Raw genomic sequence first — 16,015 nt, forward strand, 5'->3', positions numbered from 1 at the left:
ATGAGGAGGTATTGAATAGAATTGGGGAGAAGAGAAGTTTGTGGCACAACTTGACTAGAAGAAGGGATCGGTTGGTAGGACATGTTTTGAGGCATCAAGGGATCACAAATTTAGCATTGGAGGGCACCGTGGAGGGTAAAAATCGTAGAGGGAGACCAAGAGATGAATACACTAAGCAGATTCAGAAGGATGCAGGTTGCAGTGGGTACTGGGAGATGAAGGAGCTTGCACAGGATAGAGTAGCATGGAGAGCTGCATCAAACCAGTCTCAGGACTGAAGACAACAACAACAACATCGTAAAAAAGTATTACTATGGATTTAAGTGAGCTAACAGGAATAACATAGGTCACTTACCTTACATCAGACAACTGAAAATCAGAAGAGTTTTTACTAAACAATAACGGAACTAGCTTCCTCTGTCAAACTCACTAACAACAATGATGCTATCTATTAGAACTAGTGTGAGCCTTCTCGGCAGTCACAAGCACCGTTCAGGGCAAAATGTAAGTAATGGCCACTTTTCCCACCCTGGCTACTTTACAACACCTTCACCTAATATGGGCGGGGATCCAACAAAGGACTTTCACTCTTCAGAAGACCTGTGACTGATTCTTAACACAAACTCTTAAATTCCAAAACTATTAAAAGAATAGCAGAATGAACATCACCTCAAGGAACAATCTCATTTGCAAACTGGTGGGGTCAAAATGTACCTGACTTCCTCCATTCAACAAGCTGGCACGTCAGCAATGGCACTGTATTTTCTGCTGCTGAATACACCGGACTGGTACAGATCATATATCGGACAGGTACGTTCAAAGCTAGCCGTCAAGTCTCACCACCAGTTCTCACAGCTTTAGTTCCGCAGTATCTCACCTACCTTCCAAACTTCTGGAAACAACCCCGGGCTGTGGCTAAGCCATATCTCCGCTACATCCTTTCTTTCAGGAGTGTTAGTCTTGCAAGAATTTTGGAAGGTAGATGAAATAATGGCGGAAGTAAAGCTGTGAGGCTGGAGCCTGGGTCGTGCTTGGATAGTTCAGTGGGTAAAACACTTGGCTGAGAAAGGAAAAGGTCCTTTGTTCGAGTCCTCCCAGGAAGTTACATAGGCGTTAAACCGTTGCATAAGAGAGGCAAGGAGTGCTGGGCTGGCAAATTGAAGATTCACTTACTTTGGAGTGTAAATATTGTGTATTGTAATAACAAAAATGATTCTGATACAAAATTTGAATTCACACACACACACACACACACAGCCCTTATGATATCATGTTTACTCCCACACCTGGAAGTGATATGTTTTTTTCACTATTTCATAATATTACTTTAAAAGAAGGACATTATTGAATATAGTTCATTTTTAAAGTATTTTGTTTTGTTTATGAGACTTTTATTACAAATGGATACATGGGAAGGCAATTGGAATACGTTTTTAATTATATGATGCACCAGCACCGACCATCCTCTCTCAGTTCTTTTCCTTTGCTTCCCGCAGCACACGCTATTCAGCCTTACTTTTATGTATGAAACCTGGCGTAAATTCAGGTATTGCTATATTCTAGTTGAAAAATATTATGTACAGCTCTTCTTGCGAAAACAATGTGCGCATGGCTAGAAACAAAGCGTTATAAACAGCACTGTGCGACAATTCCTGGAATAAAATAAAGAGCATCCGAAAGCGAAAGCATGATATCGGGATCAGCTGAACGACTTCTAAGTTGTGTAACATTATTTTCGGAATTTTATTGTTCAGTAAAGAGTAACATGAGTATTTGCCGTCTACTTCACCAATGTAGGCAAGTAGAAAGACGGAAAGACCAGCGTTTGTTCCCTGGTAATCGTTCTCTTCGTCACATCGGCTGATGGTAGCTAAAAATTTTTCAGTTATGAAGATATTTTAACAATTTGTTGTTCGTCAGAACTCTGTAGAGAGTAGATGGATGAATAATATAGATTTGCTCCACTAGCAGTCCCCTGAAACAAACGCACACAGCATGTAATAAGAGGACATAGATGAATCTGTCCAAATGCTAGTCTTGATACATGGCGAAAGAATGAGAAACTACTTTTGGTACTTCCGCAAAAGCTAATAACCGAAAACCAAATGCGTCTGCTCTACGATAATATTCTTCGTCCGGTGGAGACGTGCAGTGAAATCCCGTCCACCCAAATCCAGGCTGGCCGCAGGTGGGTGGAGGCCCGGTTCAGTTGTTGGGTGCGACGATGTGTATGGTGAGCCAGCGCACCATCTCGCGCCAGAGGCACAGGGCGTCGTAGTTGATCATCTCCTCCGTGGCGGCCGGGCAGCGGTACTGGAACACGGCGCACGACCGGCCCCTGCGTGCAGACCAGGTCCACGTGAGTGGGCGGCCACCTTCAGGCGACAGACATTCGTTATAGCTCTCATTTAGTAACAGACCTCAGACGGTTAGCTCCATTATCATACTAGTTGGTTCTTCATTTATCTTGGTAGCAATATAAACAAAAAGTTATATGACCGGTTTCAGTTGTTGAACAACCATCTTCAGATCTACGAAATGTAATGGGAAACATTTTTTAGTGACCGAAATTACATTGATGAAAGCTCAGGATATATAGTCGACTCTCGATAATTCGAAATTCAAGGAAACTCAGAAATACACTCTTGGCCATTAAAATTGCTACACCACGAAGATGACGTGCTACAGACGCGAAATTTAACCGACAGTAAGAAGATGCTGTGATATGCAAATGATTAGCTTTTCAGAGCATTCACAAAATGTTGGCGCCGGTGGCGACACCTACAACGTACTGACATGAGGAAACAACAGTTGACCGGCGTTGCCTGGTGAAACGTTGTTGTGATGCATCGTGTAAGCAAGAGAAATGCGTACCATCACGTTTCCGACTTTGATAAAGGTCGGATTGTAGCCATCGCGACTGCCGTTTATCGTAGCGCGACAATGCTGCTATCATTGGTCGAGATCCAATGACTATTAGCAGAATATGGACTCGATGGGTTCAGAAAGGTAATACGAAACGCCGTGCTGGATCACAACGGCCTCGCGTCACTAGCAGTCGAGATGACAGGTATCTTATCCGCATGGCTGTAACGGATCGTGCAGCCACGTCTCAATCCCTGAGTCAACAGATGGGGACGTTTGCAAGACAACAACCATTGCGAGAACAGTTCGACGACGTTTGCAGCAGCAAGGACTATCAGCTCGGAGACCATGGCTGAGGTCACCCTTGACGCTGCATCACAGACAGGAGCGACTGCGATGGTGTACTCAACGACGAACCTGGGTGCACGAATGGCAAAACGTCATTTTTTCGGATGAATCCAGGTTCTTTTTACAGCATCATGATGCTCGCATCCGTGTTTGGCGACACCGCGTTGAACGCACATTGGAAGCGTGTATTCGTCATCGCCATACTGGCGTATCACCTGGCGTGATGCTATGGGGTGCCATTGGTTACACGTCTCGGTCACCTCTTGTTCGCACTGACGGCACTTTGAAAAGTGGACGTTACATTTCAGATGTGTTACGACCCGTGGCTCTACCCTTCATTCGATACCTGCGAAACCCGACATTTCAGCAGGATAATGCACGACTGCATGTTGCAGGTCCTGTACGGGGCTTTCTGGATACAGAAAATGTTCGACTGCTGCCCTGGCCAGCACGTTCTCCAGATCTCTCACCAATTGAAAACATTTGGTCAATGGTGGCCGAGCAATTGGCTCGTCACAATACGCCAATCACTACTCTTGATGAACTGTGGTATCGTTGAAGCTGCATGGGCAGCCGTGCCTGTACACGCCATCCAAGCTCTCTTTGACTCAATGTCCAGGAGTATCAAGGCCGTTATTACGGCCAGAGGTGGTTGTTCTGGGTACTGATTTCTCAGGATCTATGCACCCAAATGGCGTGAAAACGTAATCACATGTCAGTTCTAGTATAATATATTTGTCCAATGAATACCCGTTGGTGTAGCAATTTTAATGGCCAGTAGAGTATTATCAATAATTGAGAGTTCGATTAAACGAATTTTTGGCGGTCAAGGAGGAATTATGAGAAAGCAGGCTTCCAAGATCTCTTTTCCACGCTGAACAAACTGGGTCATCAACAGCTGCCCTTTCATCACAAATCTTCTTAAAAAGGATGTTTTTAACAGTCTTTAAGCTACCCGCAACTAGAGGCGAACACTTAAATGTTGAAACTAACAGCAAATGATGTAGCCTTTCCTTTACGCATTCTACACTGACTAGGCTTTTTGAATAAGTTTCTTCAAGACGATGGAACTTAAGTTGCCAAGACCCTCCCTCCTTCCGTAGCAAAGGTTTTCAGCAATCTGATTGCTTCTGGAATGTCGACAGAGTGATGACCGAATTGTCAGGGTTTTCGCTGCATCCATATTTTTTTCAGTATCCATTCTATAGTATCAATAATTTCCTACCCTCCTGCTAGAGTTTTCTTTCAAGAAATTGCCATAAAAGATACTATAATACATCTTGTATCGCTGAGTTTCGATGTGAGATGAATGACAAAATATGTACCGAAAAAAACTGATAAACCATTCGAATTATGTAGTGTAACATAGCAGCAAAGAATGTTTCCGGGTGGTCTGTCACGAAAATCATTCGATTTATCGACTGTTCCCAAATACATGTCATGTCTTAGTTTTATCCAGGATTTTTCAAGGGAACAGATAACTAATCCGGTTTATCTATAAATTCAATTTTTAGAGGCTTGAGAGTCAACTGTAACAATATTTACTTTAATTTTTTATATTTTGAGCTCTCAACAGTGTAATTTCTCCAATTGCTGTTTCATAGAGTTGAAAATGTTTGCTCAACAACTGAAACCAGTTATCCGCTTCTTTATATAGCGACCAAGATAAAAATATCGACAATTACGAATCGCTTGTCACCTAAATCGACTGTGTCTCGTCTTGCACCTATACAGTTCTACTGAAGAGAGGTCATCATGAAACAGACAAATACAGATTCAGTTTGATAAAGACAGGAAATGAACCATTATTAATTCTGCATGCTCCTAAAATAGTCTAGGTAGTCTAAAGATATGTTAGGAACTAGAAAACAGAGCACACACAGCTGCAATGAGGAAGATTCATTCTGAAAACAATCTACTGTGACTGTGGCTAAACTCTTTGTAAGCGATATCCTTTCTTCCAACACTGTTAGTCCAGTGCCAAAGTATCTCACGCTCAAATCACAGAGATAAGATACGCCGGTGCCATGTGCTTCGTGGTTGACTCTGCTGACGGGATTCAAAACTTAATTTCCACATTTCTGTGAATTTTAGAGAGTTACAAAGTCATACGTGTCTTACAAATTTTAACACACAGGAAGGACACGTCCTCAATGTAATAAAGCTCTGGCGTTGGAGGAGCGAGATAGAGGACAACATAAAGCAAATAACATGGTTGCGGCCATATTTCTATCGCGTTGCCTCACGAGCAGGGTTGGGCCTCCACTGACCATTGCTGAATCCCGCTATTCAAGAATTTTATAGAGGAATTTCAAGTTGTTGTCGGAGAGTATCTACCAATAGTGGTAGGGATATCCGTGAATGTAAAGAATCTCTGAGTCATGTTATGGCATACATAAGCAACGGTTAAGAAACCTGCAATCCGAAGCAGCAGTGTACAAATTCCAGTGTCTTGTTTACATCTGTGTTTTGACTGAAATCCAGAAATCAGTTCAGTCTAATTCTGGAATGACACCTATGAAAACAGGACAGTGACTTCCAATCCCACTGTTACCCAAGACCAGCTTCTGCGTCTCTGATAACCTCAGTGTCAGACTGATGTTAAACTTTGAAATTCTACATACGAGTAAACATAGGTAGTATATCTATGGCGCCTTTCCCTCACAGATACAGTTTTGAAGACAAGTCAGATAAGCATTCGTTGAATTTCAGTTTCTGTTAGTATTTCAAAGTCCAAGATGACAGATGGCGGGAAATTAAAAAACGCAAGATAGCACTAGCGGAAACTTAAAACAGTAGGATGGTGGGAAATTTAAACAAAAAATTTGAAATAGATTTCCAAGGAATTTTTAAAAATTTTAGAAAAACAAAACATTCAAGACGGTGGAACTAGCCTGGGTGTGGTTTCTAAACGCTTCTTTGCTCCCTCCCCTCTTCACCCTCTCATCACTTCCAAACCCCTCTAATCATGTCCCAGTATCTTACAGTCTATGAAAATGAAACAGCCAATCACAGAATCACAATTTAGCTACAGAGCAGCCAACCTGTCTGTACTCAAACGTATCTAAAGTGTCTCAATTTTTATGGTCAAGTATTCACCCAAAAATTATGTAAAGGGTCTACTTACCGTATTTCTACGTCTGAAATACGTCAACAGATCTCTGCTCACAGACGAGAACTTTGTAAAAATAGCATTATTTCTCAATATACGGAAGACTATATCAAAAAAGTACCCATGGTCCTTCTGTTGCAGTTTAATTGTTCTACCAGGTTTTAAAAATGTGTCGCTTGCGTATTGCCACTACTGATAAAACTCAGACGTTAAGCAGCACTTGCTGACGACTGACCTTTGATTTGCATACTACTCTTTGTTACCATAATAGATTTTCAAATTATATATTTCCATATCTAAATTGTGTGTATTACTTATTAAAATACATGTGAGTTGCTTACTGGCACTACTAAAACAAAAAAAGTAGACTATTATACTTAGATCTACATACCACACGCTGAATACAGGAAAATACATAAAATTTAATTCTATAATATTGGAAAATATACATAAACACTGCAAATCTAACTTACAGTCTAAGGTGCACATGTCGACGTGAATTACCAAAGAGAACAAGGTTTTTCTTACATCTCAATTAGTCAGAATAGCGACTCTAAGCGATACCAAAGTCAAACACTATAGTGACCCCGTGCCAGAGGTTAACTTCATCTTACCGTTCAAAACGTCTGTTGCACAGAGGACACTACATGACCCTTTAGGACTATGAACAGCAGTAATACACATTCACATAGGTAAAAAAAAAAAAACGAGGTTTGATATTCTTTCACCATCACCCAAACATTATAGTGACGCTATGCTAGGGTATTCATTTTATCTTACAGCGCTAAAAGTCTGTCATCTTAAGATGATAATGCTAATCAGCAAGACAGTGATACTTTACACAAACCAGTTAGTAATGAAGGAGCAATAATGTTCAGTTTACATTATGTCTACTACTGCTCCGTAAAAGCATATGGAGAAGGTTTAGTACTGCCTTCCTTACATCACTCATCAGATTCCGGTTACTTCTGAAACATTTGCGAATAGGTGCAACTACAACCCGCTAGTTCTGACTAGCTCTAAGATGACATATTGTCATTTATAGTAAAATAACAGGTGGATACCCCAAGATACTATTGGGTGGGGCAATGCTAGCCAATTCAAATGGTGAGTGACATGACCCTGGATACGGTTGGGTGGTGCAGTGATGATCAATAGACAAGATGACTACCATTACTCCTCGATCATTTTGGTGAGGCGACAATGACAGTCAGTTTAGATGATGACTGTCGTTACATTGGACACCCATTTGCCTCTGTAACATTCACAAGTTTTGAAATTGTGTCAGTACATTTGCACAGGACATTAAAATAAGATTACCACTGGCTAAAAGGGCATTCTTACCACACAAATTATACTAGTATCAAAGACAGGCCATAATTTGAGAAAGAAATTTCTGGTAATGTACATTTGGAGAGCAACACTGTGTGGTAGGAAAACATGGACTGTGGAAAAACAGGAAACAATCGGAACATTTAAGATGTCGAAAATTAGGTGGACTGTTAAGGTGAGAAACAAGGAGGTTTTGTGCAGAATTGGTAGCGAAAGGATCATCTGAAAAACAGTGACCATAAGAAGGGACAGGATGACAGGACATGTATTAAGACATCAGGGGTTAAGTTCTATGGTACTAGAGGGAGCCGTAGAGCGTAAAAACTATAGAGACAGACAGAGTTTGGATTATATCGAGCAAATAATCAAGGACGTAGATTGCAATTGCTCCTCTGGGAAGAAAAGGTTGTCACATGAGAGGAATTGGTGGCAGACCTCATTATACCATTCTGAAGACTGATGACCCAAGAAAAAAAAAACCACTTTCAAAATATGGAAAGCAAAGAACTTGCAGTAAAATATATTTTTTTCGCAGTATCAGAGGTGAAGAAGCATTCATAGGTCTTAAGGTATGCTATTTAGAGCCCATGTTTACTAGATTTTTGTACTTCAAATCATCTTTCCCTGAATCCTGACCATTCCTCCAGGGACAACCTGTACTGTATAATATGATGCTGTTACCACATTACAGTAAGAATAATTCTTACTTTAATGTGGTTATATATATATATATATATATATATATATATATATATATATATATATATATATATGTGTGTGTGTGTGTGTGTGTGTGCTGCTGAGATGGAAAGAGAGAGGGAACTTATTAAATTTACTGTGCCTGACATTATTGTGGTGAAGGTAAGGCAGATTAGGAAATATTGTTCATAATTTTTTGACATGTGCGTACACACATCAACTGTATCATTTTGACCTAAAGCTGTAACTTGTCTCCACAACTACACCAATTTGCCCAAAAAACTGTAGCAACTTCCCACCCCTTAAAGAGGTATCAACTTTCCCCAAAACTGTAAAAACTGGCACCAAAACTGTAACACATGCCTCCCAAAGCTTCTGTTGTAATCAAGCTTAATACATAATACAAAAACCTTGATACCAATGGGTATCAATCATTTTGCGTGTAAATGGAAAACAAGTTTTGTAAAAATCAATCTTTATAGCTTGCGAATAGCCATTTTATCGAATAGAAATTTAGCGTTTCTATAAATAAACCAATTTCTATAAAGCAGTTTGCACAAACGTTTGTAATATTTACTTGTCAATTTATTTTAAACTGAATATCTTCGTTCACATCTGTGTAAATGATTGATATCTTTGACTACACAATGTCGTCTCTGGTCTTGTTGGACACATATGATTTTAGTGAACTGCAGGAGCATCCAAGGAAAGGTCCCAGAATTAGTATCGCTAACTGAAGGTTATAATGCACAGATAGTATTGGGAACAGAAAGCATTCGAAACCAGAACTCAATGACAAGAAAATCCTAAATTCAGACTGGAATGCTTATCGTAAGGATAGGTTAGTGCCAAATGGTGGCTGCCTGTTAATTGCAGTAAAAAATTTGATAAAATCTAGCGAGGTTACACGGATCCCGAATGTGAATTAATCTGGGTGAAATTTAGTATCAAAGAACGGTCAAAAATGGTGATCGGATGCTTTTATAGAACACCTGGGTCAGGATCTGTAGTTGTGTAGTTGTAGAGCGCTTCAGACTGAGCTTGCAGAATATCATTAGTGATTTTCCTGATCATTCCGATGTAATAAGGGGGGGGGGGGGGGGACGCACTTCAACTTCTCAGGTATAGATAGGGAGTGTTATGCCGTCAAAACTGGTGCCAGAGGCAGCGATCGTGTGTGTCATTGTTCTGGATGTCCTCTCCGAAAATTACCTTGTGCAGCTCCTGATAGTAATGTTTTAGACCTCCTGGCAACAAACAGACCTGAACTGATCGAATCAGTTAACGTAGAGGAAGGTATGAGTGTTCATAAGGCTGTGACATCATCAATGACGACGGGTGCTACAAGAACTGCTAAGAAAGGTAGGAGGAAATATTTGCTCAGCAAGGGTGGTAGGACACAAATTTCAGAATATCTCAGTAGTCAGCATCAAATAGTCGATGATGAGGACGAAGATGTGGAGAACAATGGAAAAATTCAAAGGCATCGTTCAATACGCTTTAGAACAGTACTTTACGAGCAAGATTTTAAGAAGTGGAAAGATCCACCATGGTTTAATAGCCGTGTTAGAAAAGCGCTACGCAAACAAACAGCACTTCATCTCAGATTCAAGAGAAGTAAAAACCTAGGTGAGAAACAAAAGCTGAACGAAATGAAAATGAGCGTAAGGAGGGCAATGACTCAGCACTTGTTCTTGAACAACCTTGCTCTTTACATGAAGTCCCGTTAATCGCGACCTAACCTGAAATTTTGCGTGACATAAACACAAAACATTCTATTCAAATTTCCTTGATACTGCAAAATTAGTTTAAAGAAGACAGCTACTAGTTTCAGCAGTGTCTATTGTCGCATAAACGTTTCTAAATAGCATTTAACTAACACATTTCATATTGTTCACTAGTTAGATAGACGCGATTTTGGCCTAAATTTTCCGAGTTATAAACGTTTAAAAACCTCACCAAATACACCTGATAACATAAGTTCTCTGAAAGCAAATTAATTACAAATTTATTCTTCTGTCATTGAATCTCTAAATCAGTACAAAAACAACAACCACCGCACGTAAGACCTTTGCGTCGGTTTTTTTCTTTTACACACACAGCCAATCTCGCGTCCTTAACAAATTTAAAACTTTCCTTAAACTTAATTATTCTTCATAAACTGACCATGAGTGAGAAATGTGGGAGCTGTTATAGGGTAGTGAATAGAGGGATTTGTTGCGAATCTTGTAGTAACTGCAGAGTACGCAGTAGGAATATTTTGACTGCGGAACAGAAAAGGAAAATCTGTGCCCTTCAGGCACAAAAACAGGTATCTCCCATGCCAGAGTTAAGTGGAGAAGAGCCTCAGGTAGAACGAGGACCAGGAAATGTGCAGCACACTTCAACCGAGGCCAAGGAGCCTAGGAATGTACAAAGTCTTAGGAAGAAGAAAGTGCTGCTGCTAGGCAGTAGCCATGGGCGAGGTGTAGGCTCTCAGTTACAGGAAAGTTTAGGGGCAGCTTACTAGGCCACCAGCATCTCCATGCCAAATACAAAGCTAAGTCATGTGATAGACCTAGGATCTTTATGTAAGGACTTTACAAAAGAGGACCATGTAGTGACAGTGGGTTGGGTGGGAAACAGTTTGGACTGGGATGGGGCATATGACATAGGTAGTGACCTGGACAAGATAGCTTCCCTGACTCACGGCACCAACGTACACTTTGTTGGGCTGTTCCGGCGTCATGATCGACTACACCTTGATGGAGCTGTGAGGCGAATCAGCGAATCACTGCGGGGCTAGGGATGGCTCTGAGGGCAGCGAACTTTGCTCATGTCTCTCTGGTGCCCGTCGGGACTATCAACAGATGCGGTTTCACTAGGCATGGCATACACCTAAACAGGACTGGGAAGGGAAGATTGATACAGCTGATTCATGAAAGTATAGGGGGTGCATCTCGGGCCACACATGGTCAAATATCTGTTGTCATAGTTAGGAAAAGTAGGTCTTTTTTAGGATAAATCCAGACAACAGGTTCCTCTGCCTAAAGAGTATCTCCAGCAATTTAAAATACACTGAAACAATCACTCACAAGACAGATTTTAACACCTCAATATCACGTATAACATAAGTCACAAAGCAAAACAAACCATTAGAAAGAGTAACATGGGGCATTTTACAAACTTAACAATCCTCCTCCATCAAAACACGCAATCAATAAAAAATAAAATACAACTATTAGAAGTTGAACTCCAATCTTTGAACTGCACAGTAGTTTATATCACTGAGCATTGGTGTAGAGACACAGAAATCCAACACATAGTATTATCATTGTATGAAATGGCAAACTCTTATGCAGAACTACTTCAAGAGGTGGAGGATCATGCATTTATATCAGAAAAGGAACACAGTTCAAATCAAGACAAGACCTCAGTACACTAAGTAAAGACAAACACTTTGAAATATCAGCTATTGAATTAACAGGGCTCGATATCACAAAGAAATTAATCATTCTGTGTGTGTATATATCTCCCAGTGGTAGTGTGGGCACTTTTTTAAATAAGTTAAAAGTCTCAAGTACAAAGGTCAACATAATTCTGTGTGGGGACATGAACATCAACACTAATGTCGTAAATGAATCCAGCAGCACCTTCATAAACATTCCTCAAAGTCTTGCCATGTCCCTATTTAGTGCAACAATGGTTACTACAACGACTTCATCAGTAATTGACCATGTAGCCACAAATAAGGACAGGGGGAAATGTGATGTAGATGTAAAAGATCTCGGACTATCAGACCATCTCTGTCAAATAATAACAGTAAAATAAGGCATCGAATCATTACCTAAACTACAAGCCTACAACCAACATCTATCAGAAGTCAAAATAAAAGATTTTTCAAAAGAACTAGAAAAACAAAGCTGGGATTAAGTGTATAAGGAAACCAAAGTGAAAATGAAATTCTCTATATTCTCCGCATTGTTTAAATTGACCTTTGAAAAGGCATTTCCAAAAGTATTCATATCTGTATCAACATCTCACAAAAACAGATGGGTAACAGTAGGTATAATGATGTCCTCCAAAACACTTAAACACCTCAGTCCCATGAAAAAGATACGCAATGAACAAGCATTCTTAAATTTCTATCATAGATACAACAATATTTATAGGAAGCTGTTGATTTCTGCAAAAAAGTCATTTAATGACAAAATAATATATAATGCGTAGAATAAAAGCAAAGCAGTCTGGGATGTTATAAAAAAGGAAACAGGTAGAGGCAAACTGACACGGAATATCATACTGCTAGGGAGAAGGATAAGATAATAAATGATCTACAACACTTAGCAAACGATGTAAACGAGCATGTTTCAAGTATTGCAGAGACGTTATAGCAAAAATTCCCCCAAATATATACGTTGTTGTTGTTGTTGTTGTGGTTTTCAATTCTGATACTGGTTTGATGCAGCTCTCCATGCTACTCTGTCATGTGCAAGTTTCTTCATCTCCTAGTACCTATTGCAACCTAGATCCTTCTGAATCTGCTTAGTGTATTCATCTCTTGGTCTCCCTCTACGATTTTTACCCTCCACGGTGCCCTCCAATACTAAATTGGTGATCCCTTGATGCCTCATAACATGTCCTACCAGCCTATCCCTTCTTCTAGTCAAGTTGTGCCACAAACTCCTCTTCTCCCCAATTCTGTTCAGTACCTCCTCATTAATTATGTGATCTACTCATCTAATCTTCAGCATTCTTCTGTGGCACCACATTTACGAAGCTTCTATTCTCTTCTTGTCCAAACTGTTTATTGTCCATGTTTCACTTCCATACATGGCTACACTCCTCACAAATACTTTCAGAAACGACTTCCTGACACTTAAATCTATACTCGATGTTAACAAACTTCTCCTCTTCAGAAACGCTTTCCTGGGAATTGCCAGTCTACATTTTATATCCTCTCTACTTCGACCATCATCAGTTATTTTGCTCCCCAAATAGCAAAACTCCTTTACTACTTTAATTGTCTCATTTCCTAATCTAATTCCCTCAGTATCACCCGACTTAATTCGACTACATTCCATTATCCTCGTTTTGCTTTTATTGATGTTCATCTTATATCCTCCTTTCAAGACACTGTCCATTCCGTTCAACTATTCTCCCAAGTCCTTTGCTGTCTCTGACAGATTTACAATGTCATCGGCGAACCTCAACGTTTTTATTTCTTCTCCATGGACTTTAATACCTACTCCGAATTTTTCTTCTGTTTCCTTTACTGCTTGATCAATATACAGATTGAATAACATCGGGGAGAGGCTACATCCCTTGTCTCACTCCTTTCCCAACCACTGCTTCTCATACATGTCCCTCGACTCTTATAACAGTCATCTGGTTTCTGTACGAATTGTAAATGGCCTTCGCTCCCTGTATTTTGTCCCTGCCACCTTCAGAATTTGAAAGACAGTATTCCAGCCAACATTGTCAAAAGCTTTCTCTAAGTCTGCAAGTGCTAGAAATGTAGGTTTTCCTTGCCTAAATCTATCCTCTAAGGTAAGTCATAGGGTCAGTATTGCCTCACGTGTTCCAACATTTCTACGGAATTCAAACTGATCTTCACCAAGGTCTGTTTCTACCAGTTTTTCCATTCGTCTGTAAAGAATTCGCGTTAGTATTTTGCAGCTGTGACTTATTAAACTGATAGTTCGGTAATTTTCACATCTGTCAACACCTGCTTTCTTTGGGATCGGAATTATTATATTCTCCTTGGAGTCAGAGGGTATTTCGCCTGTCTCATACATCTTGCTCACCAGATGGTAGAGTTTTGTCAGGACTGGCTCTCCCAAGGCTGTCAGTAGTTCTAATGGAATGTTGTTTACTCCCGGGGCCTTGTTTCGACTTCGGTCTTTCAGTGCTCTGTCACACTCTTCACGCAGTACCCAATCTCCCATTTCATCTTCATCTATATCCTCTTCCATTTACATAATATTGTCCTCAAGTACATCGCCCTTGTATAGACTCTCTATATACTCCTTCCACCTTTCTGCTTTCCGTTCTCTGCTTAGAACTGGAATTCCATCTGAGCTCTTGATATTTATACAAGTGGTTCTCTTTTCTCCAAACGTCTCTTTAAATTTCTTGTAGGCAGTATCTATCTTACTCCTAGTGAGATAAGCCTCTACATCCTTACATTTGTCATCTAGCCATCAATGCTTAGCCATTTTGCACATCCTGTCGATCTCATTTTTGAGACATTTGTATTTCTTTTTGCCTGCTTCATTTACTGCATTTTTATATTTTCTCCTTTCATCAACTAAATTCAATATTTCTTTTGTAACCCAAGGATTTCTACTAGCTCACGTCTTTTTACCTGCTTGATCCTCTGCTGCCTTCACTACTTCATCCCTCAAAACCACCCATTCTTCTTCTACTGTATTTCTTACCCCCATTCCTGTCAATTGTTCCCTTATGCTCTCCCTGAAACTCTCTACAACCTCTGGTTTAGTCAGTTTATTCAGGTCCCATCTCCTTAAATTCTTCAGTTTTAATCTATAGTTCATCACCAATAGATTGTGGTCAGAGTCCACATCCGCCCCTGGAAATGTCTTACAATTTAAAACCTGGTTCCTAAATCTCTGTCTTACAATTATATAATCTATCTGATACTTTCTAGTATCTCCAGGCTTCTTCCATGTATACAACCTTCTTTCATGATTCTTGAACCAAGTATTAGCTATGATTAAGTTATGCTCTGTGCAAAATTCTACCAGGCGGCTTCCTCTTTCATTTCTTACCCCCAATCCATATTCACCTACTACGTTCCCTTCTCTTCCTTTTCTTCCTATCGAATTTCAGTTACCCATGACTATTAAATTTTCGTCTCCCTTCACTACCTCAATAATTTCTTTTATCTCATCATACATTGCTTCAATTTCTTCGTCATTTGCAGAGCTAGTTGGCATATATACTTGTAGTACTGCAGTAGGTGTAGGCTTCGTGTCTATTTTGGGCACAATAATGCGTTCACTTTGCTGTTTGTTGTAGCTTACCGGCAATCCTCTTTTTTTATTCATTATTAAACCTACTCCAGCATTACCCCTATTTCATTCTATATTTATAACCCTGTATTCACCTGACCAAAATTCTTGTTCCTCCTGCCACCGAACTTCACTAATACTCACTATATCTAACTTTAACCTATCCATTTCCCTTTTAAGTTCTCTAATCTGCCTGACCGATTAAGGGATCTGACATTCCACGCTCCGATCCGTAGAACGCCAGTGTTCTTTCTCCCGATAAAGACGTCCTCTTGAGTAGTCCCCACGCTGAGATCCGAATGGGGGTCTATTTTACCTCCGGAATATTTTACACAAGAGGAAGCCATCATCATTTAACCATACAGTAAAGCTGCATGCCCTTGGGAAAAATTATGGTTGTAGTTTCCCCTTGCTTTCAGCCATTTGCAGTACCAACACAGCAAGGCCATTTTGGTTAGTGTTACAAGGCCAGTTCAGTCAATCACCCAGACTATTGCCCCTGAAGCTACTAAAAAGGCTGCTGCCCCTCTTCAGGAACCACACTTTTGTCTGGCCTCTCAACAGATACCCCTCCGCTGTGGTTGCACCTACAGTACGGCTATCTGTATCGCTGAGGCATGCAAGCATCCCCACCAGTGGCAAGGTC

The 16,015-nt window shown here is 40.3% G+C and overlaps 1 protein-coding gene across 1 annotated transcript in view; it reads right to left on the reverse strand.

Moving 5' to 3' along the window:
- Window positions 1–1,719: 1,719 nt before the first annotated feature.
- Window positions 1,720–16,015, reverse strand: part of LOC124789420 — a 122,273-nt gene continuing 107,977 nt past the window's right edge. Inside the window, exon 6 of the mRNA XM_047256765.1 lies at window positions 1,720–2,338. Within this exon, the coding sequence (XP_047112721.1) occupies window positions 2,206–2,338 (133 nt within the window). The 3' untranslated portion in view covers window positions 1,720–2,205. The remainder of the gene's footprint in view (window positions 2,339–16,015) is intronic.

Source organism: Schistocerca piceifrons, chromosome 3 (assembly GCF_021461385.2).
Source record: "Schistocerca piceifrons isolate TAMUIC-IGC-003096 chromosome 3, iqSchPice1.1, whole genome shotgun sequence".
Classification (NCBI taxonomy): Eukaryota; Metazoa; Arthropoda; class Insecta; order Orthoptera; family Acrididae; genus Schistocerca; species Schistocerca piceifrons.